This window comes from Xenopus laevis, chromosome 9_10S, assembly GCF_017654675.1.
Source record: "Xenopus laevis strain J_2021 chromosome 9_10S, Xenopus_laevis_v10.1, whole genome shotgun sequence".
Classification (NCBI taxonomy): domain Eukaryota; kingdom Metazoa; phylum Chordata; class Amphibia; order Anura; family Pipidae; genus Xenopus; species Xenopus laevis.
Window position 1 is genome coordinate 68194823 of NC_054388.1, and position 26269 is coordinate 68221091.

At 40.2% G+C, this 26269-nt stretch overlaps 1 protein-coding gene across 1 annotated transcript in view; it reads right to left on the minus strand.

Annotated features, from left to right (window-relative positions):
• agps.S (alkylglycerone phosphate synthase S homeolog) overlaps positions 1-23890 on the minus strand; it is a 141516-nt gene extending 117626 nt beyond the window's left edge. The window contains exon 1 of the mRNA XM_041578918.1: positions 23592-23890. Within this exon, the coding sequence (XP_041434852.1) occupies positions 23592-23869 (278 nt within the window). The 5' untranslated portion in view covers positions 23870-23890. The remainder of the gene's footprint in view (positions 1-23591) is intronic.
• Positions 23891-26269: the final 2379 nt, after the last annotated feature.

The following is a 26269-nucleotide window of genomic DNA, read 5'->3' on the forward strand; positions in this document are numbered from 1 at the left end:
TGTGCACCTTATGTTACTGCCCTTTTGAACAATTGCCCCTGCACCTTCTCCCAAGGAATAGCAATAATGTGCAGCCCTGAGGCTCAGGGAACTTGCACCTATTAGCATGAAGAATCCAGCACCCCGAGCAGTACACACACATTTTCTTTATCCCAGGCTGAGAAGGAACCTCTAAATGGTAAACCCAGAAGTTAAATGATCACTGAAATTGGTAATTTTATGAGATATGATATGAACAGCTGCTGGTCATTAGAACTGGCACAGCAGCCCAATGACCTAATGCTAAGAATACCTTACAAAGATCCCAAAAAATCTTGCCTCTTCAAGGATGCTCGACTACCCAAAGACAACATGACACAAGGCTGCATTCTAACATGCCGTGGTTGAATGCCATGTTGCCAGCTACCGAGGCAGCCCATGAAGGTACTCTAAACCTGCAGAAAAGGTTCATACCACCAGTCAAAATAATTAGAATGAAATAATACAGGAAAACTATTACTTGTCTATGGGGAGCAAGTAGCCTGTCACAAACGCTCCACCTTCTGCCCTTTTAACAACCGATCCATACACAAATGCACACTAGGTGTCAGTGTTACTCCATAGCAGATTTCTTCTTTGCCGCACTGCTTTCCTGGGCAGTGCCCACCCATGTGCTCTTTATTGTTTAAGAACGCTGAGATTTCAGAAAGGGAGGCTTAAAATTGCAATGTTAAAACTTATTTTCTCATAAATACAACAGAAAGCTAAAGTATATGCATGTTGGGCATGTGGGCTGTATATTTAATGCATTCTTATAATTATCAGCAAAAAGAAGTTGTTGTGCAAATTGCTTGAATTATTTGGGAAAGAATCCCGCACACACATAAAAACACGGCTGCTGTTGAATAGCCACAGAAGCCAAGCAATTCATGTCAGACATTAGCAGCAATAACAGGATTAAACACCACTATATAAACTATATAAACTCCACCTAGCACATTAAAGCAGCAGCCCATGTCTAACCCCTAAAATACATTTAGAGAAAAATCAGCAGCCGGGGGCTAGGTATTGCCCGGTCGCCGATGATTTAAATCTCAGTAAAAACTTACATTTGTTTTGGAATTAGAAGTAAATGAGTATAATGCACTGCTACATTCTTATTTTTTACACGTCCTCTTGAATGTTTTTGTAGGAAATGGTGGAAGTCCTTGGTGAGCTCCAACTAACAGTAGCATCAATAAGAAAGCCGCCATGTTAGATGTGGATAAGGATGGATATGTAGTAATGAGTGAATTTATTTGGCAGCCATGGGTTTGCGGCGAAATTCCGAATTTTGCCATGTGCAAATTTTTTTGCAAAACTGCAGCAACAATTCGATGTGGAAAAAAAATGCCCATTGGCTTTAATGCATTTGGACAAAAAATTCTCCATAAGAAAAAACGTCCATTGACTTTAATGCATTTTGAGTAATAAAAATTTTGACGAACATAAAAAAAAGTTGCGCATAAAAATACCCATTGACCAATGTGTTGCAAACTTTTCACCATTTCACAAATTTCTTTGCAATTTCGCAAATTTTTTGGACAAATTCGCTCATCACTGTAGACATGCATAAACCGGCACTGGTGCCTCCTATGTTACTAGTTAGTATCCATAAATCAGCACTAGAGATACTGACTTGGTGCTCCAAGTGGCTAGTGGGTGTCCATAAACCAACATGAGAGATCAGGACTTGATGCTTCCCAAGTGGCTGGTCATAATCCATAAACCAGCAATGGAATTCCGGACTTGGCCCTCCCCAAGTGGCTACTCAGTATACATAAGCCAACACTAAGGGACAGATTTAAAAAGGGTTGAATTTCGAGGGTTAAAAAACCCTCGAATTCGACCCTCAAAGTTAAATCCTTCTAAATCGAATTCGAAGGATTTAGCGCAAATGCTTTGATCGAAATAAAATCCTTCGAATCGAACGATTGAACGATTTTAAGCAATTGATCGAAGGATTTTTATTCGATCAAAAAAAGGTTAGAAAAGTGCTGGGGAAGGTGCCCATATGCTAACATTACACCTCCGTAGGTTTAAAGTGGTGAAGTATGAAGTTGAAGTATTTTTTAAAGAGACAGTACTTCGACAATCGAATGGTCGAATAGTCGAACAATTTTTACTTCGAATCGTTCGAATCATTCAATTCGATCGAATTTGACCGAATTGATGGTCAAAGTACCCAAAAAAATACTTCGAAATTAGATTTTTTTTACATTCGAATTCTTCACTCAAGCTTAGTAAATCTGCCCCTAGATATTACCACTTGATGCTTCCCAAGTGATCCATCAGTATCTAAAAGCCTGTGTTGGATATCATCTCAATGTCCCACAGAAGATACGGCCCACAGTGCTCAATGTTATTACAATAATGACCACACAGTTCTTGCTACAGTAAATACAGTGCAAATTTGCCTGAAATGGAAACACGTGCCCCAGCTCAAAAATTTGCAACATCTGGAGAAGTTATATATATCCCTGCTACAGAAAATAAACAGTTCTACCAAGTAAACTGAATGCATGTGAAAGGTACCTAAATATTGACTAGAAAGTGAGATGGTAGAAAATGTATCCGCGTTGCTAGCCACCTGGCTGAAATCTGCTGAATTGTTAGGAAAACTGGGTGAAGGAAATTACCATAGACACAGATACTGTAGGTGTTGTTTATGGCAAATCCTCTGTCTTTGAGAAGAAGTAGAATAGGAAAGTTCTTCTCATGTGTTCAATGAAAATAGAGAAGGAATGTTCTATATTGACAACAAGCCACGATCTAATAATGTATTGTTTCAGGATGTATAAAAGCAAGGTGAACCAATATAATACAGGGTGTATCCCCCTAAACAATATGTAACTGAAGAAACACCAGAGTAGCCATAATCATATGAGGCTTGCCATGTCATACTCAACCTGGAGCTTCCCACAGCCACCGCAAAGAGCGGGTGACTAGACATGGTGGAAGCAATGGTGCTTGTTCTGATAAAGATATAAGAAGGATATAAGCATGTAAAGGGCTAAAGCATGGGTGTCAGCACAGAGAAAGTACAATGTATCTTGTATGAATCTTTATGTCACTGTGTTTGTTATTCCTTAGCCGAACAACAGAGAAGGAAATGCTGACATTTTTCAAACAAGTCTAATACTCCAGTAAGAGGCCTATGACCCTCTGAATATTTACTTAACCTTTAACATGTGCTACTATTTTGCTGTCATGGTTCTTTACCCAACTAACCCGTTAAATTGAAAGCTCTTTAGCCGAGGGCATCCTGCCCCCCAATACTAAGGGGCAGATTTACAAAATGTGAGATTAGAACTCACCACAAAAAAAGTCTCTCACTTTCTATTTAACCCTATGGAGTTCAACATTTGATAAATATGCTTTTAAAAATCCCATAGGAATGAATAGAAAGTGAGTTTTTCTTTGGTGAGTTCTAAATTCACACTTTGATAAATCTGGCCCTCATGTGTGGCCTATGCACTCCATTCTGTTTATATTCCTGCTCCTTGCAATTCATCTCTGCCAAGCCCATGGCAGCTAAATGTTATGCTAATAAAATACAAAACTCCCTGAACGTTATTTCCCACAAACCTAGAATTCCTACCAGTACAAGCAGTGCCTAGTTCTCTAGACTAGGTCCACCACTGAACACTCACTTTCAGAACAAGAGAAAACGTTTATATGTCAGAAAGTTGCAGCTAAAGTTGTAGCAGAACTACATGCCATGCATTCTGCTGTCAGGAGCCTGCTCTGGGTTTTAGTTCTGCAGCAGCTAAAAGTTGCCTAGAAATACTCCATTAAATGCTTTGACTGAACAAATGCTATGGCCACTTTGTCTTGTTTTTGGAGCGTGGGTGGAAACCAGATTATCTAGAGGAAACCCACACAGACATGGGGAGAACACTCAAACTGTTTGCGGATAGTGTCTTGGCTGGGACTGAACCCAAGAACCCATAACACAGATCCAATTAGTTCTAATATTTATAGAAATGCAAAGTTTCATTGTACCGACAGCAACGACTGGGCTGTATGCCATCAGATCAATATAATATGTATGAAACCTCCTTCCAGGAGAGCAAGCAATGGACACTCAGTTAGAGGCACTCATCAAGTTTATATTGGTTGATTGAAGAGCAGTAGCAGATTATAATAAGAATGACAGGGCCCAAAGTTTAGAGCCAACATTAGTACCGATACCTAAGGTGAGTACAACCAAGTTTTATTTGTTAGCGGTTTATTCACACTCCTCTCAGGTATGGCACCTGGAATGCTTGGGGTTTTCTGGATTGCCATCTAAAAATCATTTAAACATTAAATAAACCCAATATGGATTCATGCAGCTAAGTTAGGGTCACGTACAAGGCACTGTTTTATTACTACAGAGAAAAAGTATATCATTTTTTAAGATTAGAATTATTTGCTTATAATGGACTCTATAGAAGATGGCCTTCCTGTAATTTGGATGTTAAGTTTCTGGATAATGTGTTATGGGCTTCTGTCATCTATACCTTTTGCCCAAACAGAATACTGTGCATCTGGTGGTCGGTCAGGGCCATCAAGGGTTACTCCTATACCAGGCCTTAAAAGGGCCCGGCTGGGCTGCACTTTTCAAAATAGCCGAGCCACCTTTGACAGTGGCGAAGCCATGCCGCCTCTTCCGAAGTCTGGACCTCCGACGTCCCGAAGCTGCAAAAAGACCCGAAGCCACAAAAAGACCCGAAGCCATGAAACGAGCCAAAGTTGAAGTCCCAAAAAGATCCAAAGTCACGAAAAGAGCCAAACTTGAAGTCCTGAAGCCACGAGTTCAGTTCTACTGAACACCAATGTGTGTGGTTTTTTTTTGTTTTTTTTTTTGTTTTTTTTTTTAAAACCCTTGGGCCACCAATATTTTTTTAATATACTATAGATGCTGCTAACAATGTTTGTTTTAAAAAATATTCTCTGGGGCGCCAATGTTTGTTTAGCTTGTAAGGGGGGGCCTGGTGCCAATGTTTTTTTTAAAAAAACTTTTTTTTTTTTAACTTATGGGGGCCCTGACCACCAATTTAAAAAAAAAAAAAACTTTTATGGGGTGCTCTGGCCAGCTTTTTATAACTTGTGTGTGTGTGTGGGGGGGGGGGATTTACCATTTTTAGCGCTGATGTCTGTGGTCTTTACACTGTGGTGTGGGATGGGCGAGATCTGGGATGGGGCTTGGGGCCTGGGGTGGGTAGGACCCAGGGGGCCCCCGAAAATGTTGTTGTACGGGGGACCCGTGATTTCTAATGGCGGCCCTGGGGTCAGTGAACTGCTGCCTGCAAAAACTATGTACTTATTACCGCTACGGTTGTCACTAGGGTTGCCACCTTTTCCTAAATGTATTACCGGCTGGTGGGGGGCGGGAACAAAAAGGGGCAGGGCCATGATGCAAAAGGGGGCGGGACCGCGGCACGGGATTTCAGGACGGATTTCAGTTAAGTATTACAGGGGATTGGGGGCAGGCCGAGGGGTCTTTTTAAGGGCATTATAAATTTACTGGCAACCAGCCTTGGCAGGTGTTTTTCTGGCTAGGCTGGTAAAATACCGGTCGGGTGGCAACCCTAGTTGTCACCTGGCTGGTATTTTACTGGTCTGGCCGGTTAAAATGATGCTTGATACCAATGTTATTAATAGGGAAAAAAGACTATAATATAATATAGGAAGGCTGGCATTTTATTTTTTTTAGAAAAAGTGTCAATGCTAATTACTGTTCTGGGTCATAGTATGCCACTGGTGTGGAGCCTTAGAATTAGGGTTGCCATCTTTTCTGGAAAAAAATACTTCATATATTTATCTTTTTCCCTATTAATAATGGCCTCGTCCCCTTCCAGTTACTCGCGATACAGTGATAAGGATGCAAAACAATAAAATACATTGGGACAAACCATCGTTTTTACCGGCCAGGTGGCAACCTTACTTAGAACTGAAGGGGTTAATGGAATGAAAAGATACAGGAGGCGATTCTATTGTGCAAGAAACACTTTAATAATCGTATACTCATTTTTAAACAGCAAAGGAAAAAAAAAAAAAAACTGTTGACATTTACAGGACACAAGTGGAACATGAACCTGAGCAAAATCTTCTCTTTTACCCCAAAAATGTATATCTGATATAAATCATAGGGAGCTGTGTGCAAAGCCTAAGGAGGGACAGAGACAAAATGAATAAATAAGGCAGGCTAAACAAATAAAAATAGTACAGAAGAAGGGAGATGAAAAATGGAGTGTAGTAGCTTGTTGAGAAAATGGCGGGCGCCGCTCGTTGCTTATTCAGGGCGGCCAGCTGAACAGATGCAGCCAGCAAAGCCATAAACACATAATATAGAAGACAATTCATTACACGGCAAATGTATGTGCCGCGTGTCTTCACCCTCCATGCAAATCAGATCTCTCAGACAGAGAAGCTCTCTCCGCCTTAACCCATCCGTCTCCAGAGGCGCCCGAATGCCGTGGCAAGGGCTCGCATGGGGCGGTCGGGTTGCCGGTAGTGAAAGGGTTAGCCAGAACCGGTTCAAACTGGCAGCGACTGTTTTATCGAACGTGAACGCGGAAGGCAAATAAACTGAAAATTATAGAGCCGGGTTGAACTTGAGTTCATCTGAGAGATATTAAATACAACTGGCGCTGAATGGATTCAACATTTTCCAACTGCTGCGTGGCTGGGGGACGGCGGGTTTTTTTTTTATACAAGGTTTAATGTTGTGGAACAGTTCTGCAGCAAGACGGCCTTTTTATTATTTCTCTTAAACAGTATGATGACGGACTCACAGGGACATAGAATAGGAGAGGGGTCGCGGATAAGCCAATAATGGCCTCGTCCCCTTCCAGTTACTCACGATACAGCGATACGGATACAAACAATAAAATACATCCAAGACAAACTAATATTATGTTTTATAGGACATTTATGGGCTTAAGAGGTCAATTCAAATGGCTGATAAATTGTTAATGCAGTGTTACTAGGCGCCCATCTCCATTCCTCATCACTTGCTCTCTTTTCATTTGCTTTGGATGGAATAGGTTTTAGCACCAAGTGATTCAATAATAATATACTATTAAAAATACATTTGCTGCTTAATATTTGTACAGGCGGACGATTTCTTCTGTTGCACCAGCACAGAGATCCCCATTTCTGTATTTTAGGGGCAGGCTGAGCAGGTGAAAGCAACAGCTATAAATGATAGAAAGATTTAACCCTCTGGCCATCAACCTCATTTGAAAGGGAAATAAGGGCCTAGGTCCGCCTTCATTTCATACTATTAGAAATATATCCACTATACGACCCACTACAGCAGTGCTTATCAGCCCCTTTAAGGTCTATTATTGGGCTAAGATCCCCCATAACAAGGTTGGCTCATACAGTATTTGTTTTATATGTTTGCATTTTGTATAGTTCCAAGTATATATAATGTAGGCCATACTGAATATGGGCCAACTCATACGCTATAAAACAGATTGGTCAGTAGGCCAAAACAACAGATAAAGGTACCAATGGCCATTTAAGTGTAAGCTCACATACATATTCCTATTGGTCTGCTCTGCTGCCAAACTTCTTCACTTCCATTATGCCAACTTTTTCATCATAACAAATAATCCTTGATCTACCAGGGCTACCCACCCCCAACTTGAGACAATCCTAGATGACGGGGCAATATGGTAGAAATGGCCAAAGTGCCCAATGAAATCTGGGTATGTATAGCTAGCTAAAGATATTAAAGAAGAGTTCACCCCAAAACCCGACCTTCTAGTTGAGCTTACAGGAGTATGTAGAAGAATAAATAAGCATTCTCCCCAAATTTCAACCTAGGGGGCAAGATCCCTGTAGTCTTTGGAGAACACTGCTCTACAGTGTAAAATAAAGGTGCTACTTTCTGGAAACAGAACCCATCAAAAAGCATATCTGAAACCAAACACACCAATAGACACAATGCACATGCAAAACAATTAAGAGAGCCACTTTTCTTAATCAACCCCATGCAATTTTACATTTGAAGCCCCAGGTGAAAAACAGAGCATTTAGTTTTTAAAGGAGAACTAAAGCTAAACTACAGAAGTAGGCTAGAAATGTTGTACATTATGTTTTGTGATTCTGTACCAGCTCAAGGCAACCACATCCCTTTAGCAATGAACATCTGTGCCTCTGGATATACCTGCAGTAGCTCCCCACCTTCTTTTCTGCTGATTCACTGCACATGCTCTGTACTGCTGTCACTTACTGAGCTTAGGGACCAACTCACAATATACAGTACACATAGAATATAAATGTTAAGATATAAGGCTAATTAGTAATTAATACAGATAATTACTACCTGGCATCACAGAAACTGGCATCATAATTTAATAATCAGCCTTGTAGCATCAGTTTCTATTACAGACCAACCTCATTTTCTGCTTGATAATTACGACAACCCTTAATCTTAGCTTGTCAACATCTGCTCAGAGCCCACTGAGCATGTCAGTGTCGCAGACACTTTCCAAGATGGTGACCCCTGTGACAAGTTTAAAGTTCTGGATCATTGCTGCTATTGAGAAGCTGAAGGGCCCAGTAATGACTTCCCTGCCTACAGCTGTACAACTCCCCATAATGATCCAGAATCCAAATGATAAACCAGGGTATGTCAGTGAGTGAGAGCAGAGCAAAGTGTGAGTGAATGACCAATGTTGTGTTAGTATGCGTGAGTGTAAGCACACTGTCCATGAGACATTGCAGGTATAAATTAATTCTTCCAGTTCTCATTGGCTAAAAGGATTGTAACTTGTAACCCAACTTCACATCACTAATCTGAGTAGCTCAGAAACAAATTATAGGGAAGAAATATATGGTGGGAAACACATTCAAAATGATAAATGGTAAACAAAAACCTGAATTTCACAATATAACATTTTTCTTCTTTAGTAATTTTAACTACGCATTTTTACACTGCTTATTCATGCAAACTATAAATATGCAATTTTTTTCACACTGGTGAATGCGTTTCTCAATACATTTCCCAAGCAGAATATAAGCCTCTGTCAAATGTAAGGAAAGTCTTCTTCATGTGAAATTGCAAGATCATTACTGGTAATGAGGAAGGGCTGCATATCTAGTGGGCAGAACACAGAACCAGTCGTATGGGAGGCTTAGCACTGACAAAGCAACAAGATTGTTTTTACAACTCAAATATTTCACTTGCAACTGATGAGCATCCATTTTGTGTCATTCTGACCTGTTCAGTGCAAGCAAGCAGCCTCCAGAGAGGAATATGCAGAAATACTAGGCAGGCACCAGATGTCACTGCAGGACACAGATGCCTCACAAATGACTGTGTGAATGCAGTAAGGCCAGCACTCGGCTCATCCCACCAGCACATCCCATATAACACGAGCCCCATTCACTCAAGTACATTTCCGCATTATTGTAAGTGGAATACATACTGTAAGAGGTACAATAGCCAGAAGGGTAAAACCAGACAATCCTGCCTGATAGCAGCAGTGTGATGATTGCATGGGCTGAACTGCATTCATAGCAAGGGCAATAATAATTTTACATAACAATAAGGAATTTCTCATATATTATTATAAAATATCACCTGCCTTCTTCAAACTGGTCACTAATGATGGTTTACATACAGAGTATGTGGGGTAAAATAATGAGTTTAATCCACACACACAGAAAAACAGAGTAGCCCAGGCAAATACAGGCAGGGCAAACAAACTCAAGTTAGGATCAAACCAGCGACCCCAGCCCTGTAATGCAGAAAAGTACCCCAGTGAATGCAAATGAGGAGTTTGGTGTCTGCTATAACTCAGCATTCCTGCCAATTGTCCTAATTTATGTGGGAAAATATGGAACGAGGAATCCACAAAGAAATCTATTTATCAGAAAGTGGGTTTGACATGACTAGGAGGGGTCAAGGTGGATTGGGGCCTGGTTTAACTGTCCCTCTTTTTATGATAATGATGTTGAGAGATAAATTCAGCAATAGCAACAAATACCTTAGGGGGGTTAATTTTTTCACTATACCGCAGGATAAATACTGTACATGTAAAAGTACTTATAATATAATTATCACTGACATATCCAACTCATCTGCATTGGTTTTACAAAAAGACCTCCGATAATCTCAGTGTGTAAATTTCATGGTATCCTTATTGGTTACGTGAATAGGTGAACATATGGTTTATTTGAGCCAAAAAATCTTCACTCACGCAGTTAGGGGTCTTCTACATTTATACCAGCTTACTGCATATAAAGATATGCTCTGACCCTTCTATTTGTTATTAGGAAGCACAACAGAACTTCCTTTTGGCCAAGTTCATCAGCCAGGTGCCTCCGTTCTTATGCCTAAAACTGGCCATACACAGCCAATCAAGTGTACATCAGCCCGATTTGGTCACCCACACAATGGGCCAAATGTAGTCCTTGAGCAATGGGATTTTCAAACACGAGTATCAGGCGATCAGGCCATGAGTTTCATATATGGGCAAAAGACAAGTGACTGATTTCTACGAACTACTTAAAGGGGAACACCACACAAACATAACTTAAAGCTTTTTGAAAAGTAAACATAGTTTCAAGCAACTTTGCAATATACATCAATTTAAAAATATACAAGCTTTTAATTTTTTTTAATGGTTTGGAATAGTTCCCTAAGCCTAGCCCCTGCTCTGTGCTGATCTGTCTGACTACTTTTCTGAGCTGGCTGATTACTGTTACTTTGTATCAGAAGCCATCTGTCCTGTCTGGGGGGGTTCTACTATATGAAATATGCAAATTAGGATTTAGATTCAGCAGAATTCTTCATGAAAAATTTGGATTTTGGCAGAATCCTAAAATAGTGGATTCAGTGTAACCATAGGCCATATTTACTGAAAGAACTATGCTATGATCAGTTGGCATTGTGCAGAGCAGCCATCAGGGACAGGGGGGGCAGCAGTTCGGATTAACCCAATATCGAACTGCCGTTGGTGGGCATATTGGGGAATGATCCGCTCGCTTGATCGTGTATGGCCATCGTAATCCACCAGAGCCAAAGCCTCGAAAGGAGCCAAAGGTAAGTTCTTTTTACTTTTTTTTTTCCTATGGGCCCAGGGCACCAATGTTTTTTTTATTGATCTTGTAGGGAGGGCTGGCCCCAAGTGGGTTTTTACCACTCATGTCTGTGTGGCTTTTTTACTGTGGTGTGGGGGTGTGTGGTGTGTGTGGGAGGAGACCCAGATGGCCTAGAAAATGTTGCCATATGGGGCACTGAGATTTCTGATGGTGGCCCTGGTAAGACCCTTAAAGAAAGCTTTTACAATGCAATAAACAAACAAATAGGAAAATGAATAGGAAATGCTGACAAAAAAAGCTCATATTTATTTAATATTTAAATCACAGAAATGTAATGGATGTTCAACATAATAATAGGCAGGGCATTTTTAGCTAACAGGTAAATTTTAAGCAAAAAAGCAAAGCTCTCACTTCATCTGTCATTTTCATTCAATTTTACTGTGCTGAGTTACATTATACAACTGCCAGGAGCAGTGCAGTTTCCACTATTCTGCTCACAGCTTTTCCATTTTTTACAACTTATTGTACAACTGGAAGTGTAAGCATGTTTCCTTCCTTTGCGTCTCCCAATTTGCTCACTGTACTAGTCCCTGCCCTATACATATAAGCACACCCTACAATGTAGGCCACAATACAAGTCTTTATTAGCCTACATGTGTGTGTATGGATGCTGGGTTTCCATTTGGAGTGGTTGAATTTGATGGACTGTCTTTTTTAAACCCAATTTAACTATGTAACTACATATTGCAGGAGCAGCCCAATGTACATTTGATATTATTTATTGTATACTCAAACCCGCCTAGATTGCAAGCTGCAAAAATTATTTAATTTAAATATGAAATAAACAACAAACAGATGCAGAAAAGCAGTGGATCGCAAGGTCAAAATGATGCACTGTGTAGCAGAAACAACCCGGTAGTTTGTAATATGTATGTAAGAGAAGCATGAGGTCACTAATTATAATAGCTAAAGACATAGGTAATATAGGAACGCAGTAGTCCAATGGTCTTAACATGCAATATTACTCACATATCAAGTAAAGCGAATGTGCATAATGATAGAAAGATGCAAAACACTCTTAAATGTGGAGAATTATTGTGATTCATATTCAAATATCGGGAACCCCTATGGGGTTCTTATTATTCAAACAGGTAGACCTCAAGAATTTCTTGGAAATTTACAATTCAGGCATGTCTCAAGCCAGTGGCTAGCCATTATTGTACATGGGGCATATTTGGCCCTAAAACATGAGGGCACATTTTGTGAACCCAAAGTCTGCCCTCTGTGCCATTGCAGATACAAGAATAGCACTTGGCTGAGCTTTTAGCATTCAAACCAAAACTGCCAAACCCCCAAAGACAGAATGGTTGACTATGGCACTTGCCCATACCTACAAGTACATTTTTCCTGAAAACATGATTGGGTTAGTTCTTTGAAAGGAAGCAACAATGGCAGCCCCCCGCTCATACCCAGAAAGTATTGTAAGCAGGTCCGGACTGAGAATTAAAATAGGCCCTGGCATTTCAGGTACACAGAGGCCCAATCAGCCCACATAGAGGCCCAAACAGCCCCCACCAGCCCACTAAATACTGACTTTCTATGGGACCTTATAGCAGCCCCTCTGGCATTTGCCAGAACCCACAGATTGCCAGTCCGGGGCTGATTGTAAGGGGAAATATTTACTAGTAAAACAAAGTATATTTCGACTTCATTTATTTTTCACTAAAGCTATGTTGGGGATTTCACAAACAGCACTTGGGAACCTCTTTCCTGACTGCTGCCTAAACACTGCACATAAGGATCAACACTGGCAGGCAACTTCCTAACACTTTTTACTGTAAGCGGTGGTGCCAGGAAAATTAACCTCTGGGCACCAAGCCAAACATCTTTCTCTTAAGCACTTCACAGATTAATTAACCATAAATACTCTGCACACCCTCACAACCTAGAAATAGAGCATTTGTCAGCAGATCTTTACTGCTTGAGACCTAAGACCTTGATCTTTCTACAGCCACAATAAGGGCAGCATTATAGCATAGAGCAGAGTGGGCCATTTATGCCTCTTCATTTTTCCCAGCCTGTCCAATTGCTCTGACAATTACCACTGCATTTTAGAACCAATTTTCCCTAAAAGGCCAATCCCCTATAAGCCACCCGAGCAGAGAGAGGACAGGTGTTAAATGGGACCAAAGGAGGCATGAAAGGAGGTATCAAAGGAGCCTGGAAGACATATGCAGGTTGACTAGAGACTTAAAAAGCATGACTATATGCTTTTGAGAAAATAATCTTGCTCTCAGCCTGATGATACTATATAGGCCACAAGCCTGGTGGCCAGGCTAAATACATAAAATTTCTCCTGAGACATATTTTACAGTCTTTACTTTTTTTTATATTTTCATCTACAAATATGTTTATTTTCCTTAGAAAGTTATATTATATGGCACTGTCACATTACCTCTGCTACCAATAGAATTCCATATATACATCCACAACAGCTTGTCCTAAACAAAAAGGTTATTTTTATGTACAACTGATAAACACTTTTGTCTGGCTCTGCAGGAAGACACAAGCATTGTAGGGTTAATCCATAGAGCACAAGCCACTTAGGAAAATGCAATACCTATCCTATACCCAGGCTAGATTTCTGGTCTCCCTCAACTGGTACCAAAGACCTTGAGGAAAGGCACATCCAAGAATTGTATACACTGCACAAATGCAAATATGCAAATACAAAAAAAATCCTCTATTCTCCGTGTTTTCTAGGTAGAGGGAGACAACGCATGTATGTCCTATTGCAACTATCTGCCAAATCTAGCATCCTTTCAGTCAGACAAATAAATGCGATAAATCTCAATCTAGTGATGTCTTGCATTTACGAACTCTATTAGCGCCTAAAGACATGCACAACTGAAGAGCATCTTCTTAGCATGCAAAAGATCACACCTTCTGCCGGCTGAAGGTATCTCTAACTCCTGTACAACCCATGGGTCCAAAGGCCACTTATGGGCATGAGAACAATGTCTTGCTGAGCTGTTATTGGGATACAACTAACATTGGCACTCAAGCAAGGCAAAAGGTTTTTTTCTGCTACAGTAGACTATAGGTGGCCATATACAGGAGATCCACTCGTTTGGGCGGTCAGATCGTGGGGCCGCATCAACAAACAGATGTGGCCGTGATCCGACTGGATCTTTTACCCTGCCCGAACGACATCTGGCCGACTTTCGGTCAGATATGGTTCGGGGAAGCCCGTCGGAGGGCCCCACACACGGGCCAACAAGCTGCCGACTCGGTCTGTTGCCAGCTTTTATCGGCCCGTGATTGGCCTATAGATTGTAGTTGTGTTATAGTCTAGGACTGTTTTTTTAAGGAAGGAACAACCTGTAAATAGACCTGTTGCATTGTAGTATTCACCACAAACTTCTGCTTCAGTTATTTGTTTAATTTGTGTTAATGAGAGTGCAGTGTGGGTTTTTCACATGCATCTGGATGTCTAAATAGAGAAGCTTTAAATATACTATCCTGAGGGAAAATTAAGTGAGAAAGAGTAACCATAGCGCTTTAGCCCATAACAGAGTTAAATAGCTTGAAGAAAAGACAATCCAGGTTAAGATTCTGCTTGAAATCTGATTTATGTTAATACAAGATATACTTACAAATATATAGCTAAATTTACTGCATCAGCTTGCAAGCTCCTGTCAATACGTAATCTTTATCTGAATTACTTTGCATGGTGTATTGCGGTTTCTATTCCCTAAAAGTAAATGTTTCAATGTGGGCAATGTCTGATGTTTACTGTTCATATCTCACCACAAAAAGGATAATTTACTACACGGGTGTCAATGCAGGATTTCCTAATCTTCCTCAAAGACACTGACTGGCCTGAAAAGAACCATGCAAGCCAGACACGATCAATGCAAAAAAACATATAACTATTACTTCACTGCGGTCAAGGGTTATTGCTGAAAGTCATGTGAATACTATTTCCTGCCATTTTATACCGAAAATCTGAAAATTGTCCTGCTGAAATATGCAGGTTGAGAATCAGTCCCTTACACTGGAATTTGCATTCTGTCGTGTCTGCACCCAGAACAATCATGCATTCTTGTGCCAAAATTAGCTGCAAGTGCCTAAAGGCCTGAATCACAGTTATAGAGATGCAGAAATGTAGGCTGGTGTAGAAAATCCAGTATATAAAATACAGCATTTCTACCATTTGTTTTTAGGGTTTTCCTTTAATGGCTTTGGGGTAAAGCATTCATGAGTACCCCTAAAATGGGTTGTTCGCCTTCCAAACACTTTTTTCAGTTCAATTGTTTTCAGATTTTTGGCCATATTTTCAATTGCTTTCCGTCTTATTTTTTACGGTTTACCAAAAATTTAAGTTTAATGATCCTGTCTCTAGTTTCTGTTTGCCAGCTCAGTGATACAGGAGCATTCTGATCTGTTACAATTTGCTACATTTTGAGTTGATACATTTCTTACTAGTATCTTTGGAATATAAGCAACTAGTGTATCAATTCTAACAGCTGCTTTTAATGAAACTCCCGATTTTGCTCAGCAGGGACAAATATAACAAATGTATCAACTAAATGTATCAATTTAGAACAGAGACCTTCCTTCCCAGAGCTGCTTTGGAAGGTGAAAAGTGAAACTTTGCTCTTCAATATAAGAAAAACAGACAAAAAGAAACTGGAAAAACCTATAAACCAACTGAACTAAAAAAAATAGATTAAAGGATACCCCTTTAAGGATATAAAAATGTATATCAGATTGCTATGTATACTGAGTATCTAGAAAAATAATCTGAAAGTCGCACTCCCTTTAAGGGGTTGTTCATCTTTAAATTAACTTTTAGTATGATGTAGAGAGTACTATTCTGAGACAATTTGCAATTGGTTTTCATTTTTTATTATTCGTGGTTTTTTAGTTATTTAGCTTTTTTTCCCAGCAGCTCTCCAGTTTGCGATTTCAGCCATCTGGTCGCTAGGGTCCAAAGTACCCTAGCAACCATGCATTGATTTAAACAAGAGACTGGAATATGCATAGGAGAGGGTCTGAATAGAGAGGAGTAATATAAAGTAGCAATAACACTAAATATGTAGCATTACAGAGCATTTGTTTTAAGATGGGGTCAGTGACCCCCTTTTGAAAACTGGAAAGAGCCAGAAGAATATAAAAAAAAGAAAAAATTAATAAAATAGAAAATAAATAATTAGAATTGGCTGTTCTACATACTAAAAGTTAACTTAAAGGTGAACCACCCATTTAAAGCTGGGTGCTAAGAACCAAAAGGTTCAATACATACAATAAAGTTGATCCACACGCCAATATCCATGTTCCTTAAAGTGCTTTATTCCATAAATTTCACCATTGTGGCTCCTGTTTGGGGCTTTTTTCAAGGTTGAAAATTGGAGTGTAGTGCATGAAAAACAAGTGTACTCCCACAGAGCCTCCTTCAGGCTGCAAGTCCACATAGAAGCTACTAATTGTCAATCACATCCTATATCTTGCACCCCTAGGAACGTATTGTATGATTATGTTGCTCTCCAGCTTTTTTTAAATTTACATGTGGCTCATGGGTAAAAAGGGTTGGGGAGCACTGCTCTACACAATAGTCCCATGCTTTATTTCAACTTTATTTTTCAACTCTCTTATTTTAGAAATTGCTATATACAAAGTCTAAAGAACCATCTGATTCTATCTTGGTCTTTATTCTGATTTAGCTACACAGACAGAGCAGGCTGATGCCACAATACTTTGTTCTGTTACAAATTATAGCTACAGTATAAGAATGGGATGTGTTTGTTAGACCCATGGAATGAGAACCATTTTGCAGGTTCTCCATGTTTTCAAGTGTTTTATCATTGGAGCAATATAATAAATTTTTAGAGCTGTCTCTACTTATAGAGTAGGCTGAGAGAAAGTATTGCTAACACTGGAACTTGAATTGCATGTGATGTGATGTTCACACTAGGTGAGTAGTAGGGATGTGCAGATATTTCTGAATACCAGCAGGAATGGGTCACAAAGTTGGGTTTCTGGTTTGAGTGGGTACAGCTTTTTTGTATTAGTGATGTCAATGGCAGGCCCAGCCCCCTCTGTGATATGAACTGTGGGCAGGGGTTTTGGCAAGCCCTCCCTATTGGTGTCTTCAATGGTAGGTCCCTCTCCCCTCTGTGATTTCATTGGTTGGTTTAAGTTAAGTCCAAAGTAAGGATTTGTGTGTTAAGGTGGATGGCTTAGGGTTTGATAGCTTTTGTGACCCACATATCACTAGTCTTAAGTATGAAAGGCCTGGCTAAAAAAAAGTTTGGTATCAGGCAGATGTATGTTCACTAAAGTGCACTAAGGAATCATATATTTAGATTGTAAGTGCAGCTCTATAGTGCAGGGAATTCCACCCTTGTCTCTTTGACACTAACTTCAAACATTTTTACAACCCTTGGCTGTCCCAAGACATCCATTGAATGCATAATTATTTATATAAGTATTTGATCACAGAACATGTGGCTGCTTTGGATAATTGATCCATAATATAAAAAAATGTGACAGCATTGCCCAGTTAGTGCAGTTAAGAACACTGCACTAACTGTGAACAAAAAACATCAAATTTAGTAGTCCAGAGCTTTACATGCATAAAAGTGTCCAAGATAGGCAGTGAGCTATGGAACAGAAACAACTGAATTACCATTCATCCAAACAATGATAACTTTCATCCCATTGCAGAGCTTAGCTGGGCTGACAAAGTCTTCCTTGCTGCATGTGAATAAGAATGCTTCACTTGTTCTGCCACTGCATTCAAAACTGTAATAACTCACCTGAGCAATTTCTAGCCTACTCATCCATTGGGACTATAATTCCCAATGGCCTTATACTTATTCTTCTACTTTCTTTCTTACATTTTGAAATATGAAAAAGTACATAAAGTACTAGGTACACAAATCAAGTAAAAACCTTGTATATACCCAATATTCCTGCAACTAAATAGTCAGTAAGTAAAACCATATCCCCTTCTTTTCAGCTCTGATAAAAAGGGGGCCTCTTTTCCTCTTGTATTGGTCAGTATGTGTATGTAATCTGTACGTATGATTTAAGACGGCTATACATGAAAAGATCTACTCATTTGGCGAGGTAGACAAAAACTAATGGATCTCTCCCAGATGTGCCCAGCTTGAGGTGGATCAGATTACAATGCTGATAATGCATATGGTTGAACTGAAGGCTGCATCAATGAACCAATGCAGTCCTCGATTCAATGGGAATTTTAATCCTGACCGATCGACATCTGGCTGATTTTGGGAGAGATATTGATCATGGAAGCCAGTTGGAGGACCCCACAAACTGGGCAATAAGCTGCCGACTTTGTCTATGCAGCTTTTCTCAGTCCATGTAAGGCCACTTTTACACATTCTTCTATTGTACAGTGCTGCTGAATAGAATGGTGTTTTACATATAATAAGTTCAAGTTCAAAGCAATACACAAGTTCAGTGTAGACAACCTGAAAATTTAAATTCTAATAAAGTTCAATACACCTTACAGAACAACAATATTATGTAGATGAAGAGGCAAATATTTACAGTTAGACTTGAAGGTAAATGCAAATTGACTGGCACTGATGTTAGCTGTCATGATAACATAAAATTTTAGTGCAAACAGTGTTGCTTCATCTCTGGCAGACTTCAGTCTTTCCTGTTCCTTCCACATGGCAGTGGGCAAGAATGGGTAAATCCCGACTGCCGTGCAGTGGGACAGGATCTCAATAAATTGCTGCTTCTGCCCCCCCTGGCCCCATCTTTTTTTTCGCCTGTCCTTCCCCCAGCAGTGCCAGAAGGGTCCCTCTCCCCTTCTGAAGCTCCAGGACCGAGGTATTCCTCATGTGAGTTTCAGAGAAGCCCCCGGGCTCACAGTCCAAACACAATCTGTTTAGACAGAAGAGGGCTATGGCTCAAACATTGGAACGCGGACTCACAGTCCAAACATAATCTGTGTGGCCTCCCCTTTAAAGGCAATTTTCTGTTTAGGTCTGAACCAGACAGCATTATCTCAAAAGCATCAGCAGGAAAATCATCCTGTTTGCCACAAGAAAGAAGAATATCCAGAGTATCCAGAATCCCTAGAAATTCAATAAAAGAGGCAAGGAAATACAAGCCTGGATTCTCCAGGCAATGGAAAAACAGAACTCAGTCCTTTCCTGCTAAGAGAAACAACCTCAAAGCTGAGAAACCTAGAGCATGAAGGTGTGGGAGCCCTTGCGCCACATAGGAGGGAGGCTGAAGGATTTCAGTGCGGATACAATCTGGGATACAAGTTAGATCTTCAAGCAAGCCCATCAAATTTGTATGTGTCTTTGGACAAGTCAAAGACCAAGGAAAAACACACCAAATTAGCTTTAGTTATCCAGAACCTCATAAGGAACAAAATAATTTCAAAAGATTCTCAAGATCAAAAATACAAGGGATTATTCCCACACCTTTTCGTATATATACACCCTATATATAGATATGTTTATTAATGGCATATCAGAGAAAGATCTGCTCGGCAGTATAGTCTTAGCTACATACATTCATCAACCATTACAAATTTGATGTATTTGCAAACAAAAGCACTGCTTTTGGAACAGCTGTTTTACAATCGGTCCTAAGTTCTGAATAAAATCCCTCCCTCACAATTATGTGTAAGATGCTTTTGTACATTCTGTTCTTGTCCACTACCATGTGGAAGGAACAGGAAAAGTGAAAATCATAACTTACCGAGATTTTCCTTTCCTGGACTGGAACATGGCAGTGGGCACGGCTTCCCACCCTTGTTGGGGGGAGACTCCAGGAAAGTATAAAGATGGCACCCAGGGGGGCGGAAGCAGCAATTTATTGAGAACCTGTCCCACTGCACGGCTGGAGGGATTAACCCGTTCTTGCCCAGTACCAGTCCAGGAAAGGAAAATCTTGGTAAATATATAATTTTCACTTATCCGGTGAGAGAAAACTCTTTACGCTATTGTAATACACTGTGGTTTCTCTAAAGATGGCCATACACACCCAGATACAATACAATTCAATACAATTCCACCAACCCAGAAAAGAGGATAACTGACTCTGAAACGCTCTTCAATCATGCATGTGCAAGGAATGCATTGCAAATATATTTCATTAACAATAGGTCACTATAAGCAGTCTGTGGTCCTAAAGATATAATTTACAAGAAGGCCATCGTCCATAGAGTCAATTTTAAGCAAATAATTCTAATTTATAAACATGTTTTCCCTTTTCTCTTTAATAAGAATAGAGTACATTGGTGGCAAAATAATCCTAATGGATTCATATAATGGTTTAAATTATTTTAGAGGAATTAAAGGAATCGTGACCCAAATTACAGAAAGATCCCTTACATGGAAACCCCCAGGTCCAAAGCTTTCCAGATAAATTCCATCTTATACCAGTATTTCTTATATGGACACAGTACGCCTTAATGATTCCCAGCATGCCAATATTTACGAGCAGACAGGTTCATTATCCAATATATAATACACAGCAGGAAATTTATAATCCCCTGTGTGGTTTATGGGCCATTATGAGACTATTTACAATACTTTCATTCCAACAAAATAACACCAGCACAGTGAGAAACTAGATAAACCACCACATGTTCAAACAGAAAAATGAAAGTAAATTGATGGACTTTTTTTTTCCCTTTTAGGCACTCTTGCAATTTATAAGCCATTTATGTACAAGTGCAAGCTGGGCTGCATGTGGTTAGTTTCTGATCAATTACAGGAAAAACAGGATATTTATGGTCTCAGCTTAAAATGCGTTTTGAACACTTTGCAGCCAAGGTGTCACAAAGTATTTAAGGGGTAACTACTGTGAAAATTAAAATTAAAGGGGAACTCCACAAAAACATAACGTAAGCTTTTTAAAAAATACACATAATTTCAAGCAACTTTGCAATATACAACCATTAAAAAATATACAGACTTTTCATATTTTTTAATAGTTTCTGACAGTTCCCTAAGCCTAGCCCCCTGCTCTTCTGCTGATCTGACTACTTTGATGAGCTGGCAGACTACTGTTACTTTGTATCTGCAGCCATCTGCCCTTAGCCTGCATCCTTTAAACCCCACAATTCCCTGCACACAATTTCAATCAGGAATGGAACGTCACAGTGCAATGCATTGAGGGTTATGTCGTTTGTGCATGCTGTCTGTAAGCTGTGGAGAAGTTGTTACAATTTGCAACATCAGTGTTTAGTTCCTCCTTCCCTGCCAGGATTTCAAATGATGCAGAAAGAGAAAAACTGTTAAACAACTGGATTGCAGCATAGAAATTGGCATATATTCATACTTTTTGAAGAAACAGGTAACTGTGATGGGTATATTAGGGGTTTCTGTGTTATGTGGGCCTCTTTATCAAATTTTGGTTTGGAAGCCGGAGTTCCCCTTTAAAAAAAATAAAAAAAGGCTTCATCCCTCAATAAATACAATGATTTAAAAATTATGTACTGTTTCTGAACTACTGAAGAGTAAATTAATTATCTTCCTCTTGTCAATCTTTCTCTCTTCGTGCAAGAGTCAGATTTGGACATATAGGTCATATACATTGCTGGGTGTTCCTTTTACCTCCTAGACAATGTATTAATGCGATCTGTCTTTCAAAATAAACAGCTGTGACATAAAGCTGCATATTGAGAGAGTTGGATAATGAGAAAAGATGCTTTCAGAAACTATGCAACACATGTTAATGATTACTGTTAGAAAACATATTTCCATGAAGTTTCTTTTATTTATTCTTTTTTTTTTTTTAATTATTTTATTTTCAAGCTAGTTCCTCTTTAAAGAATCTGCATTTGTCAGAGAAGGATACCACCACACCCTTATTGACACAGTGTAGTACCACACAAAAAAATCCAGTTGAATGCAGTTGCTCTAAGACAGGATAAACACTGAGAAGCTTTAAAGGCCCCCATACACGGGCCGATAAAAGCTGCCGACAGGCCAATTCGGCAGTTTATCGGCCCATGTGTAGAGCCCCTCGACAGGCTTTCCCGATAAATATTTGGGTGAAAGTCGGACAGATGCCGATCGGGCAGGTTCGAAAATCCCGTTGGATCATGGCTAAATCTTTTTGTTGATGCGGTCCCGTGATCCGACTGCCTGTTTGACCTCTGTTCTGAAGGAAGAAAGCAAATGGCACTCACAGCATGTTCAAGCAGGGAAACCCTTGCGTATATTTATTTGCACACGATGCAACGTTTCGGGGAGATCCCCTTTGTCAAGCTTGACAAGCTTGTCCCCTTTGTGATGCTTGACAAAGGGTATCTCCCCGAAACGTTGCATCGTGTGCAAATAAATATACGCAAGGGTTTCCCTGCTTGAACATGCTGTGAGTGCCATTTGCTTTCTTCCTTCGTTGTATGAGGAGGGTGCCGATCCTTCCAAGCAATTGAGCACCTGGCAGATCTTTAGAAGGCCTGGGTGTGCGAGTTTGCCATACTTTCTTGACCTCTGTTCTGACCCAATTGTTGGGCCCTAGGGTCCATGATCAGATAAGCCCGAACTTTACATCTATGGCCACCGTAAAAGCATCTTATTTGGCTCAGTGATGGCCAGTGATGGTGTCAGTCTAACAAAGTAGGAAACTGCAAGATTATTATTGAGAGCCGTTACCATTATGCATGGCATCTCCATTAAGACCATATTAACCTTTTTACTGCCAATAGGAGTGCAATGCAGACATATACTTGTAAACATGTCTGCACTATATAAATAAATGGCAATACAAAAAATGCAACTGAAGGCTCCAACACTGACAGCATAACTAGATGTTACTGGGCCCCACAGCAAATGAATTTTAGGGCCCCCAACATATCCAGAGGCTGTTCTTTTTTAACAATATTTATTTAAATTTTTTATGAATTATAGTCAGGGGCGTAACTATAGAGGAAGCAGACCCTGTGGTTGCAGGGGGGCCCAGGAGTGTAGGGGGCCCATTGAGACCCTAATTAATTAGCAATTTTAATATATCTTGGTAATAGGCCAATTTATAAATATTTTGGGGCCCTAAATTGAATTTGCTATGGGGCCCAGTAACAACGAGTTACGCCACTGATTATAGTCTCATGGGGCCCCTATACCTCCTGGGCCCCCCCTGCAGCTGCAGGGTCTGCTTCCCCAGTCTGTATGCATCTTCTGAATATAGTTAAAATAAACACTCTCTTAAATATATGTAGCTGAACAAGGAGTCCAGATTCACCAAAGGAACCCATAAGCGAGGCTGTAAACCAATAGCAGCAGGGACATGAGCTTTCTAAAGCAGCATTACTACATTAATGTAGAGCAGCAATGTTTCTGCCCCAGCATCCCAAGCCAGTCGCTGTCATGGGGGGCAGACGGAAATGTAGCTGCTCAGTAACTGGGGAGCTACAGGTTGAAAGTAGTTGCTCCATCGTCAGTCCTGAACGAGCATAAGCATCTCACTTAGCAAAATGCCAGGACCACATCCTGACCCACTTCTTCCAAACACCCACCTACCTCTTCTTGGGAATGGAGGGATCAGGGGAGGAGGAGGAGGCTGCTGGGGCTTTGCATTCATTCAGGGATATACCAGGCGCAGCTCCAGGCTGTAGGTGTCCTGTGATGACTCTCAGCCTGCGCTGCTGGGACAGAGCAGAGACCGGGGAACCCTGGGCTGCCTCCATGCTTCCGTGTTGCGCGGCGGAGGGGGAAGATGTCACAGCGTGGGCATGCAGCGGCGTCCCGGCATGCAAAGCGGTTCCGTAGCCTGGCAACCTTGGAACGCCGGCCCTCATGTGGCGCTACTACTTCCTGGTTCACTTGCCAAGCATGATCGTATCACGTGACTGTGTACATTCCAAAACACCAGGCGGCTACTGTACAAAGTGTCACGAGTTACTATAATTATAGTCTTTATATGATAGAATATTCAGTACAGAGCTGCATGCGTGTAATACACCGAAGCCACGTATAAACAGTTCAACATAGTAGTTAAGAGCGGTAATATCACTATATATGATGAATTTTTTAATTAGTGAGTCACGTGACACTTTAAATAGCGTAATATTTATTATTAGCCATTATTATATTATTAGCTAGTCTATGGCTGTATCCCAGGTTCATTTAGTATATAAGTTGTATTTGGTTTACTAGGTTTTCTAATTGTTCTATGTTTATTTACTTTACCTTTGATTTTGGTTTAGAATTACCAAAGGACGTGGTTTATATTTTTGAGCTTTGGCAGTGATAAAATGCCTTGTATGTTGTGTACTTCTTTTAATCAACATGGAAAATACATTAGTATATTAAAAGCAGAGGAGTGGAATGATATATGCAGTGGCTTAACTATTGAGGAAACAGACTTCACGGTTGCCGGTAGGGTTGCCACCTTTTCTTTTTGCTTAAAACTGGCAGGGGGCCGGCGGGCCGGATGACATTAGGGTGGGCTGGTGATGTCAGGGGGCGGGCTGTTGCCATTGTGGGAGGGACTGGTGATGTCAGGGTCGGATGAGTTGGTTTATGCGCCGGACCCCTCTAAAGTTTTTTTGCTGGTGGCCCGGGGCCAGTTTGGTGCACTATGTACCGACTTCACAGCCTTGGTAACATGATGTTTATAAAAGAACTTTGTCTGAATCCAGCCATGCTGTTTTTTGTTGCTATGGTGGCTTATAATACCAGACATATCAACTCTCCTGATTTTTGGTGGGATTTTTGGGATTTGTTTTTTCACATAAACTCTTCCATTCATACATGGCGCAGGCCCAGTCTCTCCCTTCCTGTTACTTGCAATCAAATATTCTACCAATCATGGCCCTATTGAATCTCCCAAACGTGTCTTTATTAGTGTTTTGAACCAGGGCAGCCCGGTATTTTGATATTCAAAACTTTCTGGCCGGTTTTTCAAATAAGGAAAACCGGGCAGCATTCCCTTGATTGACACACTATCGGGCAATAGCCGACCGCTGTGTCATAGCCCCGCCCCCTGATGTCACTCACATGCCCGCCTACATCATGATCCCGCCCTCTGACTTCACGCCCCTGCCCTGTCTCAGCAGCTTCAAAAGGTGGCAACCCTAGTCTTTATGGAGGCAGTACCTTGTGCAGCTAGAGATGTCATTGAGTGCATATCTGGGGGCATGGTCAAGGTGTAACAAGCGTGTGTGTCCAGAGCACACCCAAAAGGGTGTTTAGTCGAGTAAAGGCGCATTATTTACCACTTAATTTTCCTTAGCTGCCTTGTGTAGGGTTGCCACCTTTTCTGGAAAAAAAATACAGACCCTCCTTTATTTTTGCCATTTTCTGCTATTAATAACATTGGCATCAAGCATCATTTTTACCGGCCAGGCCAGTAAAATACCAGCCAGGCGGCAACCCTAGCCTTGTGTAAATTTTAATTAACTATTTCCTATATACGTTTCCACTTTTCCTTTTGACTGCATTATTTTGATATAAGAGAACAGAGGGATTTCCAGAGCTAGTAAAGGGTTACCGCATAATAACCAGGATTTCAAACATTTCTGGAAAAAAGCATCCTATCCTAAATAGTTACCCTATTAATAACATTGTCATCAAGCATCATTTTTTACTGGATATATTATTATATTATTATACAACTCCCAGGCATCCAGTTTGGATTAGACTTAATCTCAAATTTCAAAAGGTATATGTATGACAAATGTGGAGAACTTAAATCAGTGTCATGTTTGCTCAGCCTGGACATTGTAGTGCTGCCCATAATTTGGGGATAATGCTAGGGATTACCAGATGATGTGAAAAATTGAATTGCTTCCAGATATATCAGTCCCTCTTGTGGGTTTTGTGTAGGTATTGCACCCTAGCCCGGGATTTTCAGATATCCAAAATAAAGTAGGTAGAGATAAGATTATATATATATATATATATATATATATATATATATATATATATATATATATATATATATATATATATATAAGCATGTTATACTTTACAACACTTAAAACATTTAATTCTTTTACTATTACTACAGAATGCAAAAAAAATTTTTTTGGCATTTTACAAAAGATATTCTGTAGCATAGAGCCCCTCAGTTAATGCCCTCTTGGTCCTGACCTAAAACCACCTCTAAAATATTCTGCCAACGGGTTTCAGCTTTTCATCAAACCATGCAAGGTAAATGATGGTTTGAAGATAAAGGGCATGTGCTTCATTTTTGG